Source organism: Sinocyclocheilus grahami, unplaced genomic scaffold (assembly GCF_001515645.1).
Source record: "Sinocyclocheilus grahami isolate Dianchi unplaced genomic scaffold, SAMN03320097.WGS_v1.1 scaffold1409.1, whole genome shotgun sequence".
Taxonomy (NCBI): domain Eukaryota; kingdom Metazoa; phylum Chordata; class Actinopteri; order Cypriniformes; family Cyprinidae; genus Sinocyclocheilus; species Sinocyclocheilus grahami.
In genome coordinates, this window is record NW_015506588.1 from 210816 (window position 1) to 233284 (window position 22469).

General features: G+C 37.5%; 1 protein-coding gene across 2 annotated transcripts in view; it reads left to right on the plus strand.

Annotated features, from left to right (window-relative positions):
- The window catches only part of LOC107570048 (probable G-protein coupled receptor 158), a 121714-nt gene that overhangs the window by 43491 nt on the left and 55754 nt on the right, over nucleotides 1-22469 (plus strand). For both annotated transcript variants that reach the window (XM_016256243.1, XM_016256242.1), the window contains 3 exons: nucleotides 7667-7769; nucleotides 11434-11663; nucleotides 17441-17509. In XM_016256243.1, coding sequence (XP_016111729.1) covers nucleotides 7667-7769; nucleotides 11434-11663; nucleotides 17441-17509 — 402 coding nt within the window. The remainder of the gene's footprint in view (nucleotides 1-7666; nucleotides 7770-11433; nucleotides 11664-17440; nucleotides 17510-22469) is intronic.

Sequence of the window (22469 nt, forward strand, 5' to 3'; positions counted from 1 at the left end):
TGGACAACTGAGGGTCACTGTGATTTATGGCTGGCGAAATTCGATCAATTTCCCCTCTGAAAGCTGCGGGTCACTGTTGTAAAGATACTTTGTTTACTCTATTAATTTTGGCATAGCATAGCCGTTTCAGATGACAGAAACGAACATCAGTGACTGCCCATTTTTATCAGCAGCCTCTATATTTCCCATTCATTGAGCCATAGGCATTTCAGGACATTATTCAGTAATGTTCTAAGCCTGAGCCAAACCTGCTTGCTGTGAAATGAATCGCATTACATCAGTTGATACAAAGAAAAATGGTATTTGGAAATCAGATCAAATGAGAAATGTAAACGAGAGTATACTGAATGTCCTTTGCTTTGTGAAACAGAAGTACACTTTAGTATACTTAGAAAAAGAGTACTTATTGTGGAAATAATGTACATTAAAAGAATATACGCAAGTGCAAACTGATGCAAATTAAATATGGACTAAAATGTACTGAGAAAATATTTACTGTACTGTGGTTAACCACTTCATGCCCAAAAGGTTGCCGACCCCTGAGCTAAACCAATCCCTATATCCCTAGTCTTGGTCAATCAACTGTTCTTTCTAACTTTCTCACTCTGATTAAAAGTGAACAGCGTGTAGGTGTGTAGAGCTACTGAAATCATCCTGTCTCCTCCCAGCGGCTTAGATCTGCCAGTGTCTGTGTCGGTGATGTGTCTGTCGGGCTTTAATTAGGATAGAGTCTTCCCAGCTGAAGCTCTCACCTGCTCAATACCCACCGTCAGCTCATGCTCTATCAGAAGACCCTGTCCCTTCCTCTCAGCATGGGCCAGAGTCTGTTTCTCTCATTTCAGGCAGAAGCTGTTATCAGTTGTGTGATTCCTGAAGCTTTTATTGCAGGAACTGACTGAAGCTCAAGAGGTCAGTTCTTTGGAGTACACAATAAATAATATTGGGAATGTTGCTGTCTCTTAAGTGGAAGTCAAGATATGCTTGATCTCGACCTAGCTAAGGATAAGAGCCACAGCTCACGATGTGATAGCTAATTGGAGAATAAATGTAAATTCAAAATATTTAGGACAGAGTCATAACCACCATATTGAGATCAATGGCAAATCAATGAACGATTGTTCAGCTTTTGTTTTGAATCTCCCAATCTTGAATATATGGTCACAGTGAGTTGATTAAAATCTGTAAGCCTATATTCAATGCATTATGAGGGTATTTATTCAACATTCCTTATAAAAAACACAATTGTATAATCAGTGTTCTAATCAATTACAACATTTATATTGCATTTTGCACGTACCTCTTCATGTTATGATGCATTATAATGTATTATACTTTAGTGTAAGCACTATTACCATGAATGTATTCATATTTTTTATGTAATTGTTTCATACTTGTTCATAAATATATATGAAAAAGTATAACAACTTAAATGATCTATTTAAGGCATTGTGAATGCCTTTATAATGCATTATACTTGCTTTATAGAAAATATCACAAATGGCATTAATGCATTTATTTTACATTTTAATTAGGGTGAGTTAGATTTATTTATTTATATTTTAATTTCTTTACGTAATATGTTTATTCAGCAAGGACACACTTTTTTAATCAAAAGTGACCTTTATAATGTTACAAAAGATTCCAATTTCAAATGAATTTTGTTGCTTTTTTTTTACTTTCTATTCATCAAAGAATCATGAAAAAAAGTATGGTTGTCACAAAAATATTAAGCAGCACAACTGTTTTCAACATAAATAATAATATAAAATATTTCCTGAGCAGCAAATCAGCATATTAGAACGATTTCTGGGCGATCATGTGACTGAAGAAATGGCTGCTGAAAATTCAGCTTTGCATCACAGGAATAAAATACTTTTTAATATATGCTGTATTTAATTAAAAACAGTTATTTAATTAATATTTAATATTTCAGTATTTTATCTAAACAATATTACTTATTTAAATAATATTTAATAATATTTCACAGTATTATTGTTTTACTGTATTTTTGATCAAATAATTGCAGCCTTGATGAACATTATATATATATATATGAGCAATATCACTCGAGTACGAGAGCGATATTGGCTCTATATCAGCATGGCTGTGATTAGGCCAGAGGTAAGACGCCGTAGGCAATCACAGCCGCTGATATAGAGCCGGTATCGCTCGAGTACGAGAGTGATATTGCATTTATACAACAGTTCGACGGAACATGTGTGTAATTAAACAAGAAACAACAGAGTGCCTAATAAAATGTCTCAGGTTACGTATGTAACTATGGTTCCCTGAGTAGGGAACGAGACACTGCATCCTCTAGGGGTCCCTATGGGGACCGCCTCGTCGTGACCCGTGTCTGAAGCACCAACAATACGCTGGCCGGCGACAGCCATGACTTCACTACCAGTGTGACTATATTATAAATAGGCATCCTCTAGGGGTCGCTATGGGGAATGGTATACCCACGCCACCATGCTGAGGAGAGTGCATGCCAGAACCATGGTGAGCACTAAGTACCAACCCTACCATAGCCATGGGAGTTGCCCCTGGGACGTTAAGACGGCTGTCAGTGACATTATCCCCTACGGCCAAAGGCCTAGGCTACATACCCCAAAAACGTACCTGTTAGGACCAGAACTCCTGGGCCTGGGGTAGAGCTCAAGGCTTGGAATCAGGAATAGATTCCTTTAAGGGAATACGACCAAGAGCCTAGAATCATACTAAGTCTTGGCCTGTCACACAGGGGCTACCGCATGCTCTGCATATGCTGAAGGAACTGTCTCAACAGACCCCTAGTAGCAACACCCTGTTAAAAGTGGGTATCTGCAGGATACAAGGTGGAGTGGTGCCCAAGGTGGAACCAGGGCTTAACCAGCTCAAGAAAGGGCACGAAGCTGCCGCGCGAAGCTCTTACCATACAGGATTTTAGAAAGAACGCAGGGTACTAGCGTGCAAACTTACCACAGTGTGGATTTTAGAAAGTGTACAAAGACTAACGTGCACACTTACCATAACATGGATTTAAAAACCATTCTAAGGTGCCCTCATGGTACTCTGAAAGAGCAGCCCATAGATGGAAATGGTGCATCCCAAAACACTATGTTTGAGAAGTCATCAACTCGATCTAAGGTATACTGCTGGAATGGTTAGCAGTAAATCTCTAGCTGAGGGAGCAAACACCCAGCTCTCAACGAGAGGGGCTCAACCTATGGCACGATTGTTAGAAATCAGAAGGTTAAGCGTACTGCAAGCTAGCCAGTTGCTCTGGGAAAACAGAGAACTCAACTCTCACATGAGAGGAGAACTCCGAATTCAGAAAGGAGTTGCGTGCTCATAGGTAACCCTTTTATTAAAAGGGGAGCACTGCTAAACACTACCACGCGAACAGCCCACGGAGCAAGGAATCCAACTCCTCAGAAGGGAGAGAATTCAAACGATCGAAAGAAAGCACCATGCTCATAATAACCCTCAATGGTGAGGAGAGCGATGCTTCCAAAGTGTGTCGACAGAGACACACTGGCTGAGTGAAGCCCAAGGTACCGGGGGCTAAACCAACTCAGAGAAAGGGAACGAGGCTAATAACGCGTAACCCTTACCATACAGGATTTCAGAAAAGTGTGCAAAGCATAATGTGCACACTTACCACTATGTGGATTTTAGTAAGTGCGCAAAGCTTAACGTGTGCACTTACCATAATATGGATTTAAGAGTTTTCCAAGCATCTGTTCACAGATACCCGGAAGTACTGAGCCAAACGGGAGAGTCAAGCTCAAATACAACCCTCCAAGGCGAGGGGAGCACTGCCTGAGACAGCATACACAAGAAGATTCTCGCAAATGCCACCTATACTTCCCACTTGATGCCTCAGCAAGAGGGAATATCCTAGTGACTAGGAGGCCCCTCAGGGCGACCTAGATATGGTATACCAGACAGGGCAGCCTGAAAGCATAAGCCCAACCCGGACGTCCAGGAAATTCAGCAGTGCCGTGCCGGGGGCCTGATGGTCAGGAAGGCTCCCGCAGAAGCCTGTGACCTGGCCGCATGATCCAGGAAGCATGAAGCCGAAACCAGGCTATCATACCGGCTGGACATCATATCGACGAGTGACGTAAACACTGCAAGTCGAGCACCCGGTTTCTGAATCCAACAGAGGGGATGCTCACCGAGGACCTACCCTAGAAAAGGACAGAAACACACAGGTCCCGGAAAACACTGCAAAGGAAGCTAGCAGATGGATTATACACACAACCATCAGCACATTAAATACACATATATATACAGTAGGGATGCACCGATACCACTTTTTCCAGTACTCGCCCGATACCGATACTTTTATTTTTGGTACTTGCCAATACCGAGTACCGATACCGATATTTTTATTGCATTTGTAAATTTTTTAAATATTGGGTACATAAACCAAAAGGGTATGTATAATGTTAGTTGGTTAACTTAATTTATCAAATAGATACAGTCAAACCAAAATTTATTCAGACACCTTCAACATTTCTCACATTATAGTTGTGAATTGTTTCTCACAACTATAGTTTATTCGCTATAGTTTAGAAAATGGTAATAACATATGACAAGAACTCAGAGTTACACTGTGTCAGAACAAATTCATCTTGATAATGTTAGATAATTTTGATAGAAAGGTATGTAATAGATTACAATCAACAAAAATAATTCAGACAGCTGTTAGTATGACAGTATTTACACAACTATGAATACTTTGTCGGGCAACCCTTAGCCTCAATGACAGCCTGTAGTCTCCTGGGCATGCTGTCACCCAGCTACATGAAAACCTCAACTTCAGTTTTTTTCCCAGACTCGGTCTGAATCATTTTTGGACCCAAATTTGTATAAATTTTACTGGTAGTCCACTGTATGAAGAATTTTTCACAGTCACAGTTTACTTTATTTTGCTATCCTCACTTACATAAATGAACTATAGTGTCCTGCACCCACTAGTAAAAAAATCTAAAAAATTAACATCATCTTCCAGCGGCTCACTCTCGTCCACAGCCGATGAGCGCGAGAGGGAAAGCCCCTCTTTAAACTCATCTGCCAGATCCACCTGTGATCCCCACGAACTCATTTGTGTTGTTGGTGTTTTTTCAATGTATGCTTCAGACACGGGTCATGAAGAGGCGTTCTCCATAGTGACCCCTAGAGGACGCAGTTCGAAGTTCCCTTGAAAGGGAACCCTCTTTTGTGCGGAACTACTTCCTTCCGCCATGGATTCAAAGCTCAAGTTGACAGTTAAACATACGTCACTTTTAGAATTCGTATCAAGGGCATGTGCTGCTTCAGTTAGGTTATTAGTGAGAAATAATGAGGTTATAAGAGAGAAACAATGCGGCAAGACGTGCATCCAAATGAGAGAGACCCCGAAGCTAGACATTTCTTCTTATATTAACTAACGTATTCTACGATTAGCTCAGTGAATAATAAAACAAAACATAGGCCCGGCTAGAACAAGCGGAGTGGTACAAAATTTTGAAAGGGCGTTCCTGAAGCGATACCAGTACAATATCTCACGGTTCTCAACCAATCAGATTTGAAAACCAGAACGAACTGTTGTATAAATATATATATACTGTATAAATATATATATATGTGTGTGTGTGTGTGGGGGGGGTTTGAATTTGTAATTACAGGGGCAAACATAGCTAGAAATAAAATATGATATTTTAAGCTCTCACTGTGCATAATCAACACAAAAATCTCACTCCACATAACATCCTTCTGTTTACTGCATACTGAGTGTACTTAGGTCATTAAAACACTCTTTTATGCTCCAGTGTGCCAAAAATATTTTACTGTTACTGCCAATGTAGCCTCTTAAAAACATGCTGCTGAAAATGACTTGTAATTTATATATTTATAGTTTAGCTGTGAGCCCATATAATGCTCTCTGGCCATTCTCCTGTGGCTATCTGTCTTCAAAGACAGAAATAGAGCCCTTTTCTCTCTAAAGATGGATTTGTATAAGTATTCTACCATTCCATGCTTCATTAAAGCTGATGTCGCTGCTGTTCTGCTCAAATATGAAGGCTTTGGCCCTTCATAGCTTGTTAAGTGTGTGCTGGAGTGGATCGGTATTGAGCTGGGGTCAACATGTCTGCTTTGGGCCCTGGACTAGAGTCATGAAACACTCAAGCCTAAAATACTGAGGATTATGATTACACACTCCCGCTTTTGACCTGTTGTTTTGTGAAAGAAACCTCAAGATACTGAATTACATTTTTTTTTTAATTCAGCAAATGAGCTTGTCTTTAATTCAGATTAATTATGCCTTGGCACATCTGAGGAGATCTGTGCCAAAGCCGTCCCTGTTTGTATATTATATATCAGAGGACTGTTTAAATCAGTTCAGTCAAACTCACACTACTCATATATTGAACCTGCTGAAAGCAGAAACACAGCTTGCAGCTCTAGAGTCGGCAGCCCAGCCTCCCCAGTGGCTCTTTAATATTAGTAGAAAGTTAGTCCTTTGTCTTTTTTGACAGAATAAGCTGTTCAGATCTGAGAATTAAGCAATAAGGTACAAGCTATACAGGCTCAGAATTTCTCTCTGTTCCAAAACCTATGAGCTGCCTTGCTGTGTACTGTCTAACAGAGGCAGCTACTAAAGCATCTTAATTGAAAAGATAATACTGTAGCTGCATCTGAAATCACAAATCGCCAGTAGGTACTATATTTGATTTGAAACTTACTTGTGACTGTTGAAAAATAATGTTCTAGTATAAATATCACTAGTAAGTACTATATTTAGTACTGATAATACAGGGTACTACATGGTTTTATACCGTTTTTTTATTTATTTCATTGGGCCGTGAAGAAATATAGAGCTGAGTATCATCAGCATAACAGTGAAAGCTAACAACATGTTTGATATCTCCCAAGGGTAACATGTAAAGTGTGAAAAGCAACAGTCGTAGTACTGAGCCTTGAGGTACTCCATACTGTATTTGTGATCGATATGATATCTCGTCATTTACTGCTACGAATTGATGACGGTCAGATAAGTAAGATTTGAACCATGACAATGCAATTCCAATTATGCCAACCTAATTTTGTAGTCTACTCAAAAGGATGTTGTGGTTGATAGTGTCAAACGCAGCGCTAAGATCCAGTAGCACTAATAGAGAAATACAACCACGATCAGATGATAAGAGCAGGTCATTTGTGACCGTTAAAAAATTATGTTCTATATCGTATGAATATGGGTAATATGAAATAAAATTCTGACGTACTACATTATATACAGTATTCTATAGTAATTGTACAAAACTGATATATTTTGTATATGCAGCATAACTATTTTTATTATAAATGGGAGAAAAATAAGTACTTCATACATTTCAACAAATTAACTGTCAGCTAAGGCCACTACATCCATAGTGTCCATAATTTTTTTGTTTTCAAGTATTTATTAATATATTTTAGAAGAATATATTGGTCCTTTTATTAAAAAAATCCAAAATTGTATTTAAAAAAAAGTATGTAAATGCAACATCAAAAAAATGTTTTCCAAGCAACCATATACACAGAAAACATATATATTATTGTACAAATATATATATATTGAAACACCTTATCCCAGGTTTATTTTTCTTGCTTCCTGAGAGTTTTGATATTTCCATCCTCTCTCTTTTTTCCACAGTGTTTGCCCATCCCAGGTCATGGATTTGTGCTGGACAAGTATAAATGTCACTGCAAAAGCGGCTTTTATCATCAAAGCAGAGTTGCAGTCAATGGCTTTAAAAGTAAGTTGTATGTTAAAATGTTATTGATCAATGTATGTGCATTGTTTTTGAAGAAAACATGCCATTTCAGGCAATCTTCAATACATTTCATATAGCAGTTTTATATAGTATAGTAAGTACACAGATTTAAAGAGGTCATGAACTGCCTTTTTTATTGTTTTGTATTGTATTTTGTATTTGTATTTTGGATCTTCATTAAAAATAAACTTAATTTGGTCTTTCCTAATGTTGGGATCAGAAGGAAGGCAATGCAAAGACTGTGTTTTTCTACAACTTGGCACGGCACAGCGTCTTGTTGTCTTTGGAGCCATCATTATCATTTGGTTTCTGTGTAGACCTTGTCTCTCTCGTTATTTACTACACGAGCGAATCGGTGGGCGGGGCTAAACAGGCAGTGATTTAGAAGCAGGCGTTGATCTTCTTATGTGGAGGTCATAAAGTGGCACATTCCACAATCTGTCGTTTTGGCAGATTAGCTTCAATATAAGCTGTTTTTAGACTAACAAGAAAGTTTTGAGTTCTGAAACTTACAGGATGTTTTATATTACAATGACCTCTTATATCTCAAAAGATCAAGGGCATTTTGATTTCTCTGGTCATGACCCATGCCATGCTCCCAATATGGACAGAACAAGATATGAACTTACAACATTTATGCTACGTTTATACAATTAGGCTGCCACCATATTCTCATGAAAATGTTATTGATATCCTGTCTGTCCATGTTTATCCATCTATAAGTCTACACATATCTGTCAAATACTGGGGGTACAAAAGTCTACTTATAAAAAATATATATTTTGCATTTTTGTAATGTAATACACTGTTTTACTACAAATTGATATTATCACCATAACAGTTTGTCTTAAAAGTTCATATGAATTTCCAAATGCTTTAGCGGATGTGTCTCTTTTGCTTTAATAGCTTCTTTATTCAGTGTCATAATTGTCCTTTGTTTAAATGATTCAAAACTTTCTGTTTGCTTTCAGGTTTAAATTAGATTTTAAATTCCAGATTTTCAGTGAACCCGCTGTGCAGTTAGATGCAATATCTTACATAAATATTTTATTCACCCTTTCAGACACGCACAATTTTATATTTGAGCACTTAGCATACACTTAGCATCAGTTGCCTCTTATTGGAGCACTACAATACCACACCCCTTATGTTTAATTGATAAGTTATTTGCTCAGAAACTGTCACTTAAGGGTTTTCCCACAATGAGCACTCCAAAAACTTGTATGCACAAAAAAAAGAAGAAGAAGAAAGAAGAAGAAGAGAAAGAGAGAGAGAGAGAGAGATGGAATCAACAGTAGTATGCTGGCAGAATCTGGCCCTCAGCAGGGACCCCAGCACAGCTGACACCCACAGGGCCCTCCTTCACACCTCTCTGAACACAGCATTGTCTAATTCTAGCTTGTTGTACTTTTTAATATTTCATACTGCCATCTTTAAAACTCATACTTTATATGCAGTGATTAATTTATTTTCCATTGTTTGTTTTGCTTTAAGCTGCAGTGTGAGGCAGATACTATGATGTAAGAAATCTGGCTATGTGAGACTATTCATACAGTTTTGCTATGAATTTGTAGTTGTGGTGAAAGTCAGAACGTTTCATCTGCTTTAAGAACAGATTGTAAAGCCTTATTCCTTCCATACTGTGCAGAAAGAGGTAGAGAGGCAGACAGACATGTGGACATCTCCACAGGTCCTCCATCTGTGATAGATCCTCTCTGGATCTCCTCCAGTGCAGAAGTTGGCTGTCTTCTGTGTGTTTCTTTTTTATCTGCTCTGCTGAGCCATCATCCTCTCAGCTTTCTGAATAATGTTGACGTCTTATGTCTGGCATTCATTCTCCTTTATCCCCTGCATTCCTTTTAGGCCATAAAACCAGTGATATCAGCATTGGTTACCATGGAACCAGAGGCCTGTTCTGCTTTTCTGAGGTGTTAGGTGCATTTCGGGGGAAGGGTCCATAGACCCTCGTAATTGGCCATTTGGTTAGGTGATGGGGAGTTCGATATTATTTGTTAAATATAACAAAAAGTTGTGTGTCTGATTGGTCCAAATGCTACAGATTGTAAAGCCTTATTCCTTCCATACTGTGCAGAGAGAGGTAGAGAGGCAGACAGACATGTGGACATCTCCACAGGTCCTCCATCTGTGATAGATCCTCTCTGGATCTCCTCCAGTGCAGAAGTTGGCTGTCTTCTGTGTGTTTCTTTTTTATCTGCTCTGCTGAGCCATCATCCTCTCAGCTTTCTGAATAATGTTGACGTCTTATGTCTGGCATTCATTCTCCTGCTTTTTTCGTCAATCGGATTCTGTGACTGTCCGAAGCATGTAAATATGAGTCACAAGGTCAATTAAGAGGGTTTCATGACCTCGAGTGATAAGCGGTGATAACCCCGTTAAACTACAAGTGAGAAATGTTTCGTTACCCAGGTTTAAAAGTGGGATTTAGAATGACGCTAACCCGGGATGAAGCACAGTGTGAAAAGCCCTAAAGATAATTTTAACAGAATGTAATGCAAATGGAGTTATACTGCAAAATTCAAAAAGAGGTATAAATGATTAGCACAGCACTATCATAAATGTTGTCCATACAACTATATTCAAAGTCTTCTACACTTTTTCTCTGACACAGCCTTCTTATTCGGCCTTGCACACATTTGAGGAACTCGCAATATAAGAATAAAATTTAGGATTTCAAAAAAGTCTGTCAAACCTTGTGCTGTTTCTGGCTGTGTGTAGCACCTGCTGCTCTGCACATCCTTCGTAAGAACCCTAGTGTCATAAACAATCAGCTGAAGTTTTTAACACATCTATAATACCTGCTGATTTCAGAGTAAATAAAAAAAAAATCTGTCACAATTGAAATCAACTTCACAAAAAGGCTGTTATAAAAACAAATGCTGCAGATAAAAACTACAGTATGTTGGACAGACAGCAAACCTGCGTCCTGTAAATAAGTGTCATTGCTAATTTCATATGTAAAGGTTTTCTTTAAAAACCTGTTTGATTTTAATGGTTTAGAGTGGATGCAAACGTGTTTATATATATATACATATACAGGTGTACTGTATATGACCCATAAACTTGCAACATATTGTAGCATAGGAAACGTTACAGTACACACTTCACCTTTAAAATCCCATTGTTGATGTCACTTCCTGTATATCATTCTATATTAACAGTGTGGATAATCACTGACTGCCATTAATCATCTAATGTAAAAAAGACACCTATTTTTTTTTTATTATTATTTCTTAGTGATACCCCAGATCACAGTTGGATTTTAATAGAAAGTAAAACTATTGAATACCGTGAAACTGTCATAGATGTGAGATGTGCAATTGAGGCAGAAACAACTGGTGCATCAAAGTGACTGCCCAGATGGTGTGTACACACCCATCCACCCTGGCTAGCACATGAAACGGTGTGAGTTGCCTACTGTTGAGACCACCCATGACTGGAGGGAAGGGTGGGCTGGACCGCTTTAAATGTCATGTCTGTTTCACGATTATCACGATTGTTTGTGCTTTTTTTGTTGGTGTGATTATAACGTATGCAGATTTATGCAAGTGGTAAGATACAGCAACTGAAATGTAATACAGAGTTGTTTAAATGAACATCATGTAATGTTATTTGATTTGTTTTCCAGGCAAAGCGAGTGGGAAGGGCACGGAGAGTTTGCCACATCACAGGGATGTTCCAGAAAGTTCCAGCCACTGTCTGCCCTGCCAAGAAGGCTGTGATTTCTGCAAGGACGACGTGCCCTGCGTGGCCCGGGGTGACGGCGCCCTGCGTATGGCGGTGCTCTCCTTCCAGGGCTTGTGCATGCTGGTGGATTTCATCAGTATGGTGCTGCTCTACCATTTCCGCAGGAACAAGGTGAGCATGTGCTGCCGGAGGGAGCTAATTAAGATGGCAACTGTTTCCGTGAAGCACATCCTGTTCTTATTGACACCGGGGTGTTTCCATGCTGAGTTACATTATAATTAGTCACTCGTACTCCGAGTGTGCAGTATTCTATGTGTTAGGTGACATTTAATTCCTTGTTCGATTAGAAACAAAATGTTTTTAAAATACATTATTATAAAAAATGTTGCAAGTGTGATCTACGTTATGCTACGTTATACATCTCTACGGCTACATTTCTACAAAATGAAATAATTTACTTTGCTTCTTGCACGTTTCACGAAACATTCAAAGTGAAAGTGGCACTAAAAGTGCTGTAAATTTATCCAGAACAGATGAATGTGATTTGTTGGTTGTTGTCCGTATTGTGGCAGTTCGAAAGTAAAATGTTCAGTAAATGGTACTAAAAGCTTAATTGCGTTCGGAAATAATGTTGGTAACACTTTACTTGAAGGGGTGTGCATAAGACTGACATGACACCTTCATAATCATGACATGGTTTTATGCATGTTTATGACAACTGTCATTAAGTGTCATTCGCTCAGTTATGTAATTTTTAATGCAAATATGACATTATTTGACCTAACCCTAACCCTACCCCTACCCTTATCCCTAACCATAGCCCATAACAAAGACATCTCAAACAATGTCATCTTTGCATTAAAAATTACATAACTGAGCGAATGACACTTAATGACAGTTGTCATAAACATGCATAAAAAAACCTTCATATTCATGACATGAGTCATGTCATGATTATGAAGGTGTCATGTCAGTCTTATGCACACCCCTTCAAGTAAAGTGTAACCATAATGTTCCACCTACACTCAACCTAACTGATAATGTTAACAAAGACAAACTTAAGACAAAAAATGCATTTGCTAAAGAAACCGTATTATTTTAGCTTGCTTGTACAGTTTTTTGTGCTCTTTTATTCGTGAATTGGGTGTCACAGGTGCTTCACATCGCAAGTGCTGCAGGTGAGCTAGCGAGGATGTTTACTACATCAGAAAAGCTATACATATAGAGCTGGTAATGTGATGTAAACTTCAAAATGTATTCATTTACAAATCAATCACTATTGTAAATCATTTTGAGATTGACAGTATTGTGCACGGAATCACACAAAAACAACTCTTACATAATTGATGATCTGCCACTGCAAGCACAATTTCAGTGACAAGGAATACAAATTTCCGCCAGTGTTTATTTCAGATGTAAACTGCAGTGAAATATATGCACAGGTACATTTTTGGAGTTTTGCAAACATGTAGTTAGAGGCACATATTTCCAATGAGCCTTGGTTTCGTCATGTTTAGCACAAATAAAAAAAATCACGATAGGCCTACAAATGAAATAAATTGCTTTTTAGTTTTTCGGGGAGGTCTAACACAGTAGGGCTATTAAGAGCTTTTTTTTTCTTCTTTTACCAACTATCCAAATAATGTTTAATCCTAGAAAGCTATTATTATCAGAGGACACGTGAATATAATAGCTGCTTTTTTGAACATTTTAGCAATTTAAAAATATAAAAAAAAGATTTTTTACACGGCACCCCAGTTGGGAAACACTGTTCTAAATAATGAGTGGGGCTTGAGGAAGTGACGTCGCCTGCGTCTGCGCAGTGCGACCTGATGCAGCCCCTGAAGTGAGACACAGGAAACAGAAATACTGCAAAATAATAATAATAACGCGACTAAACGAGACGAAATAACGTTATAACATTTCGTTTCGTCTCGTTTTGGTCAACGAAAGTGAAGAGACATTTTACCATAGTTTTTATCTTGTAAACCACATTTAGTCTCATTTTTGTTCGTCAACAATATTGCATTATACATTTAATTATAGTCATCGTCACATGACCAGCATTTACGTTGCGTCTCGTCTCGTATTCGTCACGTGATAAAGGTTCGTTAACGACGATATTTAGTCATAATTTTCGTTGGCGAAAGCAACACTAGTTACGACATCTTTGTTTTCATCTGTCAACTCTGCTCAGTTGAATGACTAATTAATTTCAACATAATTGCAAACGTACAATATACTAATCACTGCAGGTTGTCACTTTGCACTTTGATTTTACTTCAGAATTTAAGGCAGCATGCCAAGGAATGGCTTATTTTAAGCTTATATGAGTTAATTAAGGAGATATTTAGAGCAGAGACAGGTTAAGACACAAGCAAGGTTGATAAAGGACAGAGAGAATGCAGTTTCTAGGAAACTCAATGAATGTATTGCACCGTTAGAGGGAAAGAGACAACATTTTCAGAGGAATTACAGAGGAAGGATAAAGAGGGCGTTATTTGCTGCAAACTATTACCTTAGGAAAGGACCGGGAGAGATCGCTCTAGCCATTCTTCAGAGAGATCTTGTTTTTCTACAGTGCCACAGTGTTTTCCATGACATCATACATAATGGATAATGTACATTCAGACAATCTTTATCACAAAATAAACCCCAACATGGAGAATAGAATCTGACATAAAGATGAGGCTGACTTCATTATCCTTCTTACTACATGGCGCAGTTTATTATCTCTCAGAAATAAATGTGCAAAAATTGTACCTTTAGGGGTACGATAGCTTATCACTGGGGCTGTAACCTCAAAGGGACACCTTTGCACCTTATTTACCCCAAAAGGTATAAATTAGTACCATAAGAATACTACTCTAAGGTAGTAACATGCACCCGTTATGGGTAAAGAAGATACAAAGGTGTCCCTTCAAGGGTACTGCCCCAGTGATAAGCTGTTGTACCCCTAAAGGTACAATTTTTCCATATTTTTCTGATAGAGTGTGATAACTGAGAGAACTGATGGTACTGAATGAAATGAGAGACTATATTGACCAAGTATATGGTCAAAAAACACTATTATGATTTATGCAAATCACTTTTTTTTAATGCAAATTATTTCAATTAAAGGGTTAGTGCTACCCCCAAAAAATTTAAATTGTCATCCATTTTTTTTCAAGCCCATAAGGCTTTCATTCATCTTTGGAACGCAGATATTTATAATATGTTCTCTCATCATTTTTGCCCATCCATTGAAAGTCCATGCAATCGAAATGTTCAATAAAAATAAAATAAATAAAAAGTTCATAAAGCCATTGTAAAAGTAATCCATATGAATCAAGGTTTAATCCAAGTCTTGCAGTATAAAGAGACACAATCTGATGAACAGATTTAATTTAGACTTTCATTCATATATAAACACTGATAAGCACACATACATAGAGCCCATAAAATATGGTCAACGGCAGATCAAATGGACTTGCTTGACACACAAGAACGAACCTCATTGGTTGTCGCGTGTCAAGCGTGAATTTTCGTTTTTACCCTTTAAGATGTATTATATTTAATTTTCTTAGTTTTGTTTTTAGCATTAAACTTGAAAACATTCTTGACAGGTTTCCTCACCCATATATTTGAATAATTTTAGCAGGTTTAGTGACTTATGTCAATTATGGCATAAGCCAGCATGGTTTAGTTCGTCTTGTAGTTTAACATTGACCTTCTCTTCGAAGATGTCAGTTAATTGAATGCCCAAACTCTGGATTGACTCTCTGTTAATTAGATTCATTAGTTTTTTTCTCTCTCTCAGGAGGAGTCTGTGGATTAGTGTATATATTAAGAATCTGGACAGCTACTTACTATACTTAGGACATTATGAATATATATGTAGAGTATTTCAGAAGCGTATGCCACACATGCTACTGTCTCAGCTTGAGCAGACATGCAGTCTGTGGCCTGAGTAATAGTAGACTGGATTCACACTGACTGCGAGGAAGGTTCATTAATCCCTGCAGTGAGGCGCCGTTTAGGCTGTCGATATGTAGGGCACTCAGTTTTGATAGTGCCAGCATTTTAATTTACTCTGGAAGCATGTTCCGTCTGCCTGTGCTGCCTGAAAGGGATCCATAAATGCTGGAGAAGTCTAAATGGAAGCGACAGAGTTAGTATTAGAAATTTTGTTCTGTTTCAGCTCAGGCTGTCAAGTGCTTTCTATTGGCCGTTTGATTTCAGAAAGCATTTGACAGCTCACCTGTTGCCTCTTAATGTGATTCTCATTTGCTCCGCTTTAAAGGATACATACCTGAGCCAGCTGGACAGATGAAAAATACATGCCGCAGTGCCACAGAAAAAAAAATGCATTTTAGCTTTTCTGGATAACACAAATATCTCAATGTGTAACAAATGCAATATAGATTTTAATTCCAACCTGCCACATACTTGCCTGGGCGTTTTTAGTGATACTGAAAACATTGATTACCTGGTTCAGGTGTGTTTAATTTTAGATTGAAATTAAACTCATCTGGATAGTGGCCCTCCAAAAGAAAGATTGGGCATCCTGATATTCACCTTATTTCGCAACATGAATGTAAACAAGTTTCTTTGAATGTGTGAGAATTCTGATTCATTAGCCACTACACTCTAAAAATGCTGGGTTAAATACAACCCAGTGCTGGGTAAAATAGGGACAAACCCAGCAACGGTAAAACTATTTCTATGTTTATGATTATGGCAGTAAATTGAAACATGATGATAACAAGTTCCAGTTTGCAAACTGTCTTTGTACAACTAAAAAAAAAAAAAAAACAGGAAATGAATGACACCGGAAGCTTTGCACCTTCAAGTTGCAAATTGCTGCATGTATAGTATATGTCCAATAAGGAAGATAGATACTGTACCTCAAATAATGCAGCTTGTCAAGGAGAAATATGACCAGAATATCAGTGAAACTTGGAGGTGGACTCCTTAGCAACCACCCCGAACACCTTAGCAACTGAATAGGAACACTCTGACAGCAACCAAAGCACCTTTTGATAGCAAACACTACTAAAAAAATCTTTAAAAAGTGTAAAAATACCGTTTTTCAGTCACACTTTAGTTGGGGGACCAATTCTCACTATTAACAAACTACTCACTACGACTTTTGCCTCAATAAATTCCTAATTTGCTGCTCGGTAAGGTAGTTAGTTAAATTCAGTTGTTAAGTTTAGGTAGGGGGTTGTATTAAATTCCTCATATTTTGAAAATATGGTCATGCAGAATAAGGAATTTATATGTGCTTTATAAATACTAATAAACAGCCAATATGTTAGTAATATGCATGCTAATAAGCAACTAGTTAATAGTAAGAACTGGTACTTAAACTAAAGTGTTACCAGTTTTTCTTAGTTATGTTGGTTACACTTTATTTTGGTAGTCTACTTTAGGCATTCTGTTAATCTGCTAACACTTTTTGTTGGTCCCCTACAGACATTCTACTGACTATAAGTAACTTTGCGAGTATAAATCAACATATTCTACTAACCCTAATCTATCAATCTACTAATAATCTAATAAGAGTTAGTTAACATGTAGTTGCAAGTTAATGAGATAGTTGCAAAGATACTCATAGTTAAGTACAGTCTACAAATACTCTAATGACTGGTAGTTGACATGTAGTTACAAAGTTACTTATAGTTAGTAGAATGTCTAAAGTGGACTATCAAAATAAAGTGTAAAGTCGTGAATGTTATTCTGAAACAGCAGATTTATTCCAGGGCAAGGCATCAGTGTGAAGAGAACAAAGATGAATCAACGTCTGTGAACACATTAGAATAGTCCAATGAGAATGTATTTATGTGCAAAGGGATAAGTTATGCACTATGTCACAAATGGATGGTTTTCCACTGACCCATTTCTAGCAAAAGAATAGTTTAAAGAGAGAGGTTTTCCAATGTGATGTTATTTTTGATGTGTTTCAGAGTATCAGAGCGTCAGGACTCATCTTGCTAGAGGCCATCTTGTTTGGAGCGCTCCTCCTGTACTTTCCGGTAAGCTTTAATGACTGCACCCATTTTTATTATATACTTTATTACTTTAGCCGTGTTAAAATTAATGGCACTTTGGTGACTAATATTCTAAGACTTGTGCTGCAATGTAATGTAGCCATTAGAAGGAGAATGCCTTTTTAATGGCACTAATTTAAGCATTAAAGAAATGTTCCGGGATCAATTTGAGTTAAGCTCTATGGACTCCTGTCATGATCATGAAATGCTGTTAAATCTGGTAATTTATGCATGTGTGTAAGAATAAAAAGGGACTTTTTACATGGAGAAAGGTCGGTCCACAGGAAGTACATCATGACTGCATACACTGAGCTCAGCTTGTTTTAATCCAGGAAAATTCTAAAATACAGCAAAAGTCACATTTACAAAGGCATTGGCATTATAGAACAATACAGATGTTCACATTGAACATGATGCAGAATATGCACTGAAGCAATCTAGGATAAAATAAGGGCTGAGCTAATTTACTGATGGACAGTCTCTGCTGTCCATGTGTTGATGAAGTATTGATTTAGACAAATGTCGTTGTGTGCTTTATTCAGCAGAGCCTTTTGGCTTACAGTATTGCAGTTTAGTGGCATTCACAGGAAACTGTGGGCTTGTCTTAACATGGAAGGGTAAATATAATTAAAGTGAACTGATTTAGAGGTGTGTAATTAAAGCAATTAGCACATACAAGGTCCTGATGATGGAGGACCATTTTAGCCATTTACTCGCTCTTTATTTGACTGTAATTATTTTCTCACAGACGTTGGAATCTGCTGTGAGCATGGAAGGCATATATAAAATCAGATTTTTTTTTTGGCATCTGATTTGGGAAACTTGCAAATAAGATGGTGTAACTTTCATTTTTAATTAAATTAAATCTAATTTGTTATAATGTTAATTTAGTATCATTGAGAATTCATTTTTTTATATTTTGAATTAGATTTTCTTTTGTATGTTTCAGTTTTATTTTAATTTTGTTGAAAGTTTTAGTCATTTTATAGTTTTTATTCATTTTGATTTAAATTTAGTTATTTTATTACATCAAATTAAACTAAATGAAAATGAGAAACATTGGCCAATAGCTGGAGTAAAATAAGTTAAAAGCTTTTTATATAATATTTTAATTATTTTATTTCAGTTAATGTTTATTTTATGTTAAAAAATGACACATAATGGTTTTAGTTAACTATAACTCTGATATGATAGATAGATAGATAGATCGATAGATAGATAGATAGATAGATAGATAGATAGATAGATAGATCATCCAAACAAAATGGTGAACTCAGTAATTACACATATTAAAAAAAACCTTACAAAACAACTGTTATCACATTAAATAATCACGATTAAATAGTTTTATTGACTGACAGCTCTAATTTAAAGTGAATATTATCAGACAGGACAAAAAATCAGCTAGGTGTCAAAATATTAGGTCTGTACATTTGGTTTAGCAGTGTTCATGCAGCCTATAAGAATGCGTCTGTTCTTTTAGAACTGATTCAGTTCATTTCCCCTCTGATTCAGTTTGTAGTTTAATCTGAAGCTCAGCGACTGATAGATTTGCCCGCTCACAGCCCACCGTGTAGCTCATCTGAAGCAGATAGAAGCTCCGCCTGTCTGTTCTGCTGCGATTGCTCCCAATCTAAATATAGACTGGAACATTTCTCCACTCCTTCTCCCCCTCTTCTACTTTAAATAATTCTAGTGTTATCAAGAAGCAGAGATGTATCTCATCTTGTTCCCCTGGCATTCTGATTTGTGGAGTAATGCAATTCTCTCAGCTCGCACCCCTCTCCTACTGCTGAGCATGTCACATGCAATAACTTCACTCTACGGTGTCTGGAATAAAGCGGGGGATGTGGAGCGAGAGAGAGAGGGGAAACTGAATTACATGTGCACTAACAGACACACACACACACACACACACACACACACATGCTTTTCTGGCTGCTTCTTCATCCCTGGCCATGCAAAAGTCACAGGGTGCCTGTGTGAATTTTGAAGCATCCACAGATTCGCTTTATACTCCATATCTGATGCTTGTCATTTTCTAAGTCACATTAGCAGCCAATGCCTGACAGCTTTATTTTCTGGTAACTTACCGGGTTTTACATTGTGTAACAATGCCAGAGTTTTTATCGGGTTTTCCTGCCAGAGTTTTGTTCTTAAGTTGCCAGCTGGGACCAGCATTTTGGATCATATTCACAAATCTTTCATGACCCCCAGAATATTTTAATGTATGAATATGTAAATAAATATATAAAAAAACAGATCCTTTTTTAAAGGGATATTTCACCCAAAAATGACACTTTTTTCATTATTCACTCACCCTCAAGTTGCTGGAACCAATGTTGGAAGCCAAACAGTTGACAGTAGCCATTGACTTCCATAGTATGGGCAAAAATACTATGGAAGTCAATGGTTACCGTCAGCTGTAACTAACATTCTTCAAAATGTCTTTTGTGTTCAGCACGAGAAAGTACGGAGCCCCTAAAGGGACATGGTGGTGAAAAAAAATTTGGGGTGGGAGGAAATGTTTTTTTGCATTCTCTCGCAAAACTTTTGCGTTCTCTCGCAAAGATATTTGCGTTCCCTCGCAAAACATTTGCGTTCTCTCGAACCAGTTGAGTTCGGACAAACACCTCCTGTTTACTTTACAGCTTGTAAGTTAGTGGTTCATACAGCTCGTACGTTCATAATGGAGCGGTTCATAGAGTTTTATTTTAAACTTGGACTCAAGTTTAAATACAGTCAGCTTTGCTTATAGTTTAAGGCACGGTTTTGGGACATTCTAAAAGGCTTAATGTGGCTTAATGTACTATAACAGTGACAGTGGAGGCCCAATTCGTTATTAGGCCTATTAACTATACTATTAATACTAATAACAATTGTAATATTAATGACCTTATTAATAGCATTATCAGTAAAGCAGATAATGCAACGTTTCTCCCCATTTAACACCGTTAGGCTATAGAAAACGATTAAGGGAGGCCAATGGACGAAGAGGGTATAGGCTAAAACCAAAATATGGTACACAGTTTATTAATAAAATATAGCCTATTATGCACAGGAAAGCAGACAAGCCCAGAATAGCAACAAGCCAAAACCTAATTTAAAGCGAAACTGAAAGTATGGTCTCACGTACCGCTCTCATTCTGCACAAATCCAGTAAACAGTAAAAATGCACATGTAAATCAATTTAAGGGGGCAAATATTGTCCCTTAATGGAAAAGGTGTGACTGCGGTCTAAGTGGGGGTACCCAGAAGAATGTTAGGCTAAATGCCCTAGGGGGTACGCCATTGTAAAAGGTTTGAGATCCACTGGCATAATGGATTACTTCGTTGATTGCCTGTAGTATATTTTTAATAAAATATAAAATTTGGGCTTTTTATATCACTGTCTTCTTGTATTAAGCCACGTTAAGTGCGGTTTTCTATGGGGAAGAAACCGCTTATCATGCAATTCAGCTCATATGGGCTCATCTGCTTGCATGTAACAGAATATATTTTTAATAAGTTCTACAGCATATTTGGTCTTTTTTTATCACCGTCTTCATTAAGCCGCGTTTTCTTTATGGGAGGAAAATGCTTCTGTTCTTCTGGGCTTACCTGCTTTCATGTATAATTTATTAATAAACTGTATACCGAATTCGGCATTTTATACCATTATCTTAGTCCATTATTTAAGCGTTTTCTTTCTATGAGGGATACGCTTAAAGTGCAATTCAATTTACCGGGTTATGTTCATATTATGGGCTATTCTGCTTGTCTGCATGCTTTATTAATAAGGTATGTACTGAATTTAGTAATCCAGTGGTTTACATTAAGCGTTTTAGAATATCCCAAAACCGTGCCTTGATAAGCATGCACTGACTATTTCGTCCAAGTTCAAAACAAAACTCTATGAACCGCTTCATTGTGAACGTATGGAGCTGTATGAACCACTACAATCTGTAAAGTAAACAGGAAGTGTTTGTCCGAACTCAACTGGTTTCGCGAGAGAACACAAAAGGTTATTTTATTTTATACCCCAAATTTTTTCACTCAATCTGATTTTTTTCCCACCACCACGTCCCTTTAGGGGCTCCGTAAGAAAGAGACTCATACAGGTTTGGAACAAGTCGAGGCTGAGTAAATGATGACAGAATTTTCATTTTAGGGTGAATTATCCCTTTAACACCTGAATGTGGGGATAAGTTTAATAAAAAAATAAATACAAATCTTTTCACCTCCAAAGACTGCACAGTCAAAGACCTCTTTGTGGACATCAGCAATTTTCTCCGTAATATTACGCTATTTTGATTAAGATGCTGTTGTATTTTTGGTGATCATTTTAGCTTACCTGTGTGCAGGGGCGGACTGGGACAAAAATTCAGCCCTGGCACTGTAGTCACACCGGCCCACATTACCACACCGACACAGCCCCACCCACGGACACACGCATTCACTACTTACATTTGTGTACAGATGGTGAAAAAATATAAGCAGTACCATATATGTAACAGATATTTAAACATTTAATGTATGTGTCTGGCAAACAATGCTTACTACTTTTTAAAGAGCACACGTTTATAACAAATTTACACATACAGTAAAAACAAAAGAAACATAATCTGAGGATGTTGTAGAGTCTGTGTGCTGTCTGTTTATGCCATTTGTCTGCTGTTACCGTCATTCTTTACAGTATGTTGTTCTTTGTTGTCACTGTCTGTCTGTTGGGTTTTTCCTACCTCTACCATACTCCTCCCTGTCTCTGCTTGGCCTACCGTAGCATCCTTCCTCACAGCACTGGTGTAATAATTTTACTCAGTTGTAAGGGAATTAATCATAATTAATTCATTCAGATTTTGATAGGACTCGGATTTGAAGAGCCTAATTCAACCTGATTCGAATTGCTTCTAAATTTGATAGTTTACACTCTTATCAGCTACTCGGCCAGCGAGAAGTTGATGTC